The sequence below is a fragment of the Ranitomeya imitator genome, chromosome 2 (assembly GCF_032444005.1).
Source record: "Ranitomeya imitator isolate aRanImi1 chromosome 2, aRanImi1.pri, whole genome shotgun sequence".
NCBI lineage: Eukaryota > Metazoa > Chordata > Amphibia > Anura > Dendrobatidae > Ranitomeya > Ranitomeya imitator.
In genome coordinates, this window is record NC_091283.1 from 31588477 (window position 1) to 31596885 (window position 8409).

Consider the following 8409-nt stretch of genomic DNA (forward strand, 5'->3'; position numbering starts at 1 on the left):
GGAGATGAAATCACACTTGTGAACGGAAATATGGAAAATGTAAGAGTTTGTGAGCTCATATCATTTTATATTTCGTAGAGAAGACATTGCTCTCGTCAGAATTGGTGAAGGCCATGTTTGTTGCAGAGGAAACTGATAGAGCGCTTGAGCGGAAGGATGTGATCATAAAGCGAGGGAGTAAGGTAAGGAGAACGAATAATGAGAAAAAAGATTTTTTTTAGACAGATTAACCAAGGACATAAAACTGCCGTATGCCCACACCTTAATGTCCTTATTGTGGCGAAAGCCCCGGATCACTTTGTGGGGGGTTCCTAGTAGATCGGGCAACTTGTACATTGAATGACACCATTCGCTTTACCATACAATGTAATTAAGAACAAAAATAAAATTCAAGTGCTGCGAAATGGTGGGAAAAAGCTGAATTCCACCATTGTATTTTGGATTTTATTTTTACAGTGTTTGGTGTGCAGCAGAAATGACCTGGAAATCTGATTCTCTAGGCCAGTACGATTAAGGCGATACCAAATATGCATACGTTTATTTGCTATTTAAGTGGTAAAAAAAAAATCAGAACTGTGCAGAAAAAGAAACAATTGGCTTTGTGTCACCATTTACAACTCTTAACCGTTTATACAGTGGGGAAATAAGTATTTGATCCCTTGCTGATTTTGTAAGTTTGCCCCCTGACAAAGACACGAACAGTCTATAATTTTAAGGGAAGGTTAATTTTAACATTAAGAGATAGAAAATCAACAATCCCCTATCAATCATTAAGAGTTCTCGCTCCTACAGACCAGTTAGACGCTCCTAATCACGTCATTACCTGCATTAAAGACAGGCACAGTAGTCAGATGTTTTTGTAGCTGATGATGAGGTTTGCGCACATGTCAGGAGGAATTTTGGTCCACTCCTCTTTGCAGATAATCTCTAAATCATTAAGATTTTGAGGCTGTCGCTTGGCAACTCGGAGCTTCAACTCCCTCCATAAGTTTTCTATGGGACTAAGGTCTGGAGACTGGCTAGTCCACTACATGACCTTCATGTGCTTCTTTTTGAGTCACTCCTTTGTTGCCTTGGCTGTATGTTTTGGGTCATTGTCTTGCTGGAAGACCCAGCCATGACCCATTTTTAATGACCTGGCGGAGGGAAAGAGGTTGTCACTCAAGATTTTATGGTACGTGGCTCCATCCATTCTCCAATTGATACTGTGAAGTAGTCATGTGCCCTTAGCAGAGAAACACCCCCAAAACATAATGTTTCCACCTCCATGCTTGACAGTGGGGATGGTGTTCTTTGTGTCATAGACAGCACTTTTCTTCCTCCAAACACAGTGAGTTGAGCTAATGCCAAAGACCTGAATTTTTGTCTTATCTGACCACAGCACCTTCTCCCAATCACTCACAGAATCATCCAGGTGTTCATTGGTAAACTTCAGATGGGCCTGCACATGTGTCTTCTTGAGCAGGGGACCTTGCAGAACTGCGGGATTTTAAACCTTTACGGCGTAATGTGTTACCAATGGTTTTCTTGGTGACTGGTCCCAGCTATCTTGACATCTTTAACAAGTTCCACCTGTGTAGTTTTAGGCTGATCTCTCACCTTCCTCATGATCAAGGATACCCCACGAGGTGAGATTTTGCATGGTGCCCCAGATCGATGTCGATTGACAGTCATTTTGTATTTCTTCCATTTTCTTATTATTGCACCAACAGTTGTCTCCTTCTCACCCAGCATCTTACTTACGATTTTGTAGCCCATTTCAGCTTTGTGCAGGTCGATGATCTTGTCCCTGACATCTTTAGAAATCTCTTTGGTCTTGCCCATGTTGTCTGACTATGTAAGACAGTTGTCTTTAATGCAGGTAACGAGTTGATTAGGAGCGTCTAACTGGTCTGTAGGAGCCAGAACTCTTAAGGCCGGGATCACACACAGCGAGATACGCCCGAGTCTCGCAGGTTAAAACCAAGCTCTGGCATCGGCACTCCAGAGCAGAGCGTGCGGCTGCATAGCAATACATGGAGCCGCACGCTCCGCTCCGGAGTGCCGGTGCCAGAGCTTGGCTTTAACCTGCGAGACTCGGCCGTATCTCGCTGTAATGTGACTCCGGCCTTAATGGCTGGTAGGGGATGAAATACTTATTTCTCAGTGCAAAATTGCAAATAAATTTATATAATTTATACAATGTGATTTTCTGAATTTTATTTTTGATTTTATATCTCTCAATGTTAAAATTAACCTACCCTTAAAATTATAGACTGTTCATGTCTTTGTCAGTGGGCAAACTTACAAAAATAGGCAAGGGATCAAATACTTATTTCACCCACTGTATATTTTTTCCATGAAGCTTTATCAAGGTTTGTTTTTTTTTTATGGTGTTTTGCACTTTGTAGTTTATTGGTATCATTTTGGGGTACACTCGATATTTTAATCACTTTTTATTGCATTTTGGGGTTATGGCGCAGTGATAAAAAAAAAAAATAGCATTTTGATTTTTCGTTCTTCATAGCTTTCACCTTATAGGTTATATAGTTTTATATTTTGTTATATATTTTATTAATGCGACAATGTTGAATATGTTTATTTTTTTTTCTTTATTTTTGAAAATGGAGAAATATGTGAATTTTTTTAATGACTTTTTGTTATTACTTTTACCCCCCATTAGGGACTTGTACTTGTTTAAAAGCTTGAACTATGTAGTGTAATACTTCAGCACTGCAGCATGGAGTGAAAAGCGTGTTTATGACTGGGGCACAGGAGTACCAAGAGGGCAGTGCGAGGCCTCTAACTTTCCTATAGCTGCCATTGCAAATTATGTGCCCCCTGTCATGGTGTCTGAGGGGGGGGGAAATATTACTCTAATTGAGCTACGATTCCCGCATATTGGGAGGAAGTTGAAGACGCCGGACAGGAAGTAGTTTGCATAAGCTCAGAATTTCTCTTTTAAAGGGAACCTGTCACTAGGTTTTTCCCCTTATAAAGTATGTCTACCACCATTAGGGTATTTTTTTACAGCATACTGGACTGCTGAATATATGTCTCCAATCCCGTTCTGCAGATCCCAAAACAGAGCTCACAGACATTGCGGTCCGGTCTGATGGTCGTCTCTGGCCTTGATCCAGCGCCTCCTCTCTTCTTAACGATCGCCATCCTCCCTCATGTGGATGACGTAGGACTCATCATCCACTTGAAGCAGGACAGCGATCATAAGAAGAGAGGAGGCGCCAGATCAAGGCCAGAGACGACCATCAGACCGGACCGCACCGTCTGTGAGTGTAATAAAAGGTCTTATTTGGGATCCTCTGACCTGGATTTCTGGCCATAATGGTGGTGGGCATACTTTATATGGGGAAAACATGGTGATAAGTTCACCTTTTAAACCTCTCATATCTCACGAATAGAGAAAGATTAAAAACATAGCACCCAAAATTCACCATTTGCGATTTTTTTTTTTCCATTGTTGGTTTTGAGCCAAAGTCATGAAAATGACGCACGTGGTTCACGAACTTTGTTCAAAATCAATAGCGCTCCTTCTTTCTGACTTTTCAGCGTAAAAACGTTGCAAGAAATTTGCACAAAAATTCCAGACGTACATAAAATCACCTTCTTGGAAGGGACTGGAGGACATTTGCAGAAAAATTTAGCAACTTTTTAAAAAAAATCGCAATTCATGAATGAGACGAAAATCTCTGGAAAACCCAAACATCGCCTACAATGGTGTGAACATATAAAGAAAAAAACAGCAGCAACAGGCAAACGCATAAAATATACTTTAAAAAGGAAGAAATTAAAGAAAGATTAAGGTGCAAATGAAAAACATGTGAAAAATGCCAAAAATTAGACAGGAAAAGCTCAAGTTTGATAATGAATTTGGCCCATATCCGCTTGGCTGCTGACTACAGTGGCCTAAATTTCATAATTAAAATATTTACAGGACATTTGGTTCTGTATCAGAAAAACTGAGGGCTGACAGGTATAAAACTAAAATGAATCAGAACGGAATTTTGGACCTAAAAATAACAAAATAGCAAAAGATGGAGATGAGAATTACGGAACATTGACAACCTCCCTTCTACTCCACAGAGGCTCGCCTGTCTAGCTGACACCAAAAAGCTAGAAACATTCAAGGATATTCCAGACATTAAAGACATTGTGACCGACAATTTCTTATGTACAGGTGGAGTAGACCCTCAGGTGGATCCACAAACCTGCAAAGGTAAATCATATCAACTTTCCATGTGTTCGTTGGCGCTTCCCACCAGTAATCCATGCGTGTAGCTGTCAAAGGCCGTCTGAACCCTTGTGCATATACACAGTCACCCTGCTAAGTGTCAGTCCATCCAGAGGGACAACTTTGGAAATGACTTCAGAGCTGGGATGAGTAGGCCGAGTAGGCAGCTGCCTAAGCCTCCATGGAACAGAAGTTAGAGAATTAGAAAAAAAATTAACAGTATGTCGAAGCAGTCTTTCACGAGTGACAGGTCTATTGTAAGCAATGTAGGGGGAAGTGGCTAATCAAATTATTATAATAGCGCCTTTAATCCAAGAGCGCATTACATACGAAAACAGGGTTAATAGTGTATAACAATCAGATATCAATACATAACAAGGTAAAAAAGTGCAAAAAAACATGGCTAAAAGCCCCCATTCACACTAAACTACCATTGGCTGACAGTCGAAAGTATACGGGCGTCCCCAACTCAACCCTTGACAAATGATGTCGGGAGAGAGAAGGATCCGGTATGTCTAATTTATGATGGCCGTTCCTCTTATTCTTTGTCAGATAAGCCACCGCCAGAGGAGTCTGTCTCATAGAGAACCCAAGGGTCAAGCATTCCTCGGGAGGACTCAGGAGCAAAGCTTTTGGCCAAATAATTTGCCGAAAGATAATTACAATTCAGCCGACTGCTATCCTTTGTGTGTGGGGGGTTAAGTAAGTGACAGAGGGCTACAATGGGAGAGAAGACCCTGCCGGCAACTAAGGCTTTACAATCTACAGGGGAAGGGTTCAGAAGGTGTGGAGCAAGAGGTGCTGACATACCAGTGCAGCGGTTGAAGGTCTTTTGAAGTTTATATTTGTTCTTGAAAATGGAGATATTTAAATTGAATTTAAAGGCTTGGGAGAGACTGATTGGTTGGCGAAGCAAATTACATAGCAATGGAGAAACACAGGGGAAATCATTGAGACAATATGTGTGATGCAGGTGAAAGGAGAGAAGGAGGAGGTCTTGTGTGGACCAGAGAGGACATTTGAGGAAGTATCAAGATTCAGAGATGCTTGGAGGCCATGAAGGGGACTGGAGATTACATGCTGGCTGGTATCAGTAGATTAGGTCGGAAATCTATGAAAGCAACATGGAGAGGTTGGAAATTACAGGTAGGAAGGTATGGGGAAATTAGGTCAGAGATGCATGGAGTGGACCTTAGATTACATGTTGGGAGGTATCAATAGATTAGGTCGGAGATGTATGGAAGTGATATGGAGTGGTTGGAATTTACAGGTAGGAAGGTATCAGCAGATTAGGTCAGAGATACATGGAGGCAGGTACAGACTGGGGATGAAATTCAGCCCTGGCATTTGAAATCACACAGGCCCATGGTGTCCCCGTCCCCAAGAACCAGATGGGATATATTACTAATATTACCCTGGATGGAGGAAAGGAAGATTTACTACAAGACCAATATTTCTAATTATACCCACGGCATGCTGAGGTAAGTGACGGAGTGACCGGCTTTGTTCTCCATCACAACTATGGGTATCTTGAGAACATTGATTCTGTTAACAACGTAGCACACAAGGCAGCCCACCACCAGACCGGTCCTTCTGGCATTTGCCAGAATTGCCAAATGGCCAGTCCGGCCCTGCATGGAGGGTACATGGAGGCGACCATAGAGTATTTGTGGGGAGGAAATGTCTGGAGGGGCAGGCGATTGTATGCTGAGGTAATGGGAGATAGATTGGAGATATATGGAGGGGATAAGTTGTGGACTGAAGATTAGATGTGGGAGGTATAGGGAGATGGGTCGGATGTAAATGTAGGAGACTGGAGATTATATGTGTGGAGGTATTTGGACATAGGTTGGTGATGTATGGAGGGGTGGAGATTACATGTGGGGCAATATTGGGAGATAGGCTGGTGATACATGGAGGGGACACATTGTGTACACTGAAGATTACAGTTTGAGTGGGGAGGTATTGAGAGATAGCATGGGGACGTATGGATGGCACCAGAGATTATGTGGGGAGGTATTGGGAAATGAGTTGGAGATGGATGGAGGGGACAGGTTGTGGACTGAAGATTATATGTGGAGAGATAGATTGGAGATGTATGTAGGGGCCATGGAGGGGGATTAGGTTTGGGATGTATTGAGAGAGGACAGGGATGTATGAAGGGGACCAGAGATTATGTGGGGAGCTATTGGAAGATAGGTTAGAGATGTGTGGAGGGTACATGTTGTGAACTGAAGATTACATGTAGGGAGATATGGGGAGATAGGTCGCAGATGTATGTAGGGGACCGGAGATTACATGTGAAGGTATCAGGATGTTGGATCAGAGATGCACAGAGGGTAAATGTTGTGGAATTACTTATGAGGATGTCACAAGAAATTAGTTTGGTTATGTATGGAGGGGACAGATTATGGATGACCTCATCATAAGTTAGTAGTCACATTTTAAACAGAATTCTCTGTTTATTAGGTGGGCATTAAAGGGATTGTCAGAGAGGAGAGGCGGAGGAGTATAAAAGAACTAGGTGGATAATTCAAGTAGCAGAGTTAAAGATAGATTAGAGGAGCACAAGAGCACAGACCATATAAAGATCAGATACCTGTGATTCTGAATATGAGTGACCAATGTCAACCTTAGGTAGAGCTGGGCCTTCTAACGCCATTTGGACTCCTTGACCTCTGAATGTTTGTGGAGAACTGAAGAATAGTGGGCCATTATTGGGATGAGACCTGGTATAAATTTACAGTATGACGAGCTCTGAAATGCTCCATCTGAGTCTCCTTCACTTATTATTTCAGGTGATGGTGGAGGTCCTCTAATTGTGCCCTACAAACAACGTTACTTTCAAGTAAGTGGTGTAAAGTTGGGTCAGTTATCCACATTGCTCCAAAAATATGCCATGTTGTTCTTTTGGAAAACACACAATTCCCTACATCTATGTCCTGGTGGTCTACGGAGAGGAAGCCCCAAGCACAGGTTGGATGCCTCTTTCTTTTCCTTGAGATTCCTCTCTTTAGAGACCTAACATCTTAGTAAACAAGTGAGGGAGAATCCACCTGAAGGTTCCTGCCTCCCTTCTGTCTACCAGTGATAGAGGGTGAGTTAATAAGTCACCAGTGTTTATGTGGCACTTGTGCCTCCCAGGGTCTACACAACCACTGGGCTGCAACCTCTTTCTGGAATCTTCTCTTGAACGTAGCAAAGCTATGCACATTGGGTACACCACCACCGCTTGCCTTGGAACTAGAGAGCGGACTCTGAAAGGTCATGTCTAAAGTCTGCAATTAGGGTTACCACCACAATTATTTTGGGTTACACTTTACCTTTCCAGCAACACACAATTAAACTTTACAGTTACAAGTGTTACTCCACACCCCCTGGTTGACATTACAATGGATACTACTCACTCTTTGTATTTTTTTTATTGTCTTCTGTAAGGTGTGCACTAACATCTCTACTCCTTCACCATTTAGGTGGGCATTATTAGCTGGGGGACAATGAACAGCTGTAAAGGACCTAAACGATATCCTGGTCCGGTGCCAATGCTGTCTCGTGACTTCCATACCGATGTGTTCCACATGATGGACTGGCTGAAGTATAACTTGAAGGAAGATTTGGAATTCCTAAACTAAAGTTTCCAGGCGATGGAGCCGTACACATAACAGTTGGACGCGCTTAAAAAAAAAAGCCTGGGGAATTAAAAATAATGCACAGCAAAATTGGCACTAAATTAAAAAGCAATAAGTCATCATTTCTACAAATGCAATAAATGCAGCACCGGAAATTCATAACAATTACTTGTAGAATTTACCTTTGTACTGATCCTGTTCCCATATTATGGCTGAAGTTCCTCATTACAAACCCAAACCAGTAGAAATGGGTAAATACAGTAAAATTAAGAATATTGTAAAATGTATCCTCATTCATAATTACTTGTGCAAATTTTATAATTGAATATTAAAGTGTACCCTGAAATCTGATTAGCTACCCTTGTTGTCTGATATGATATTCATAAAATCATAGAATGTTAGAGTTGGAAGGAACCTCCAGGGTCATTGTGTCCGACCACCTGCTCAATGCAGGAGTCACTAAACCATCTCAGACAGATGTCTGTCCAGCCTCCGTTTGAAGACTTCCATTGAAGGAGAACTCACAACCTCTCGTGGCAGCCTGTTCCACTC

At 42.0% G+C, this 8409-nt stretch overlaps 1 protein-coding gene across 3 annotated transcripts in view; it reads left to right on the forward strand.

The window, feature by feature from the left end:
• The window catches only part of LOC138661589 (complement factor B-like), a 60787-nt gene extending 52579 nt beyond the window's left edge, over positions 1 to 8208 (forward strand). The window contains exons 15-19 of one of the 3 annotated variants that reach the window (XR_011317946.1): positions 79 to 182; positions 4081 to 4213; positions 5590 to 5709; positions 7027 to 7076; positions 7702 to 8206. Coding sequence is in view for 1 of the 3 variants with exons in the window: in XM_069746405.1 (XP_069602506.1) it covers positions 79 to 182; positions 4081 to 4213; positions 7027 to 7076; positions 7702 to 7860 (446 nt within the window). In the remaining 2 variants the exon portion in view is untranslated. Of the gene's footprint in view, positions 1 to 78; positions 183 to 4080; positions 4214 to 5589; positions 5710 to 7026; positions 7077 to 7701 lie in introns of all 3 variants that reach the window. The other 2 variants (XR_011317947.1, XM_069746405.1) reach the window with 2 other exon arrangements.
• Positions 8209 to 8409: the final 201 nt, after the last annotated feature.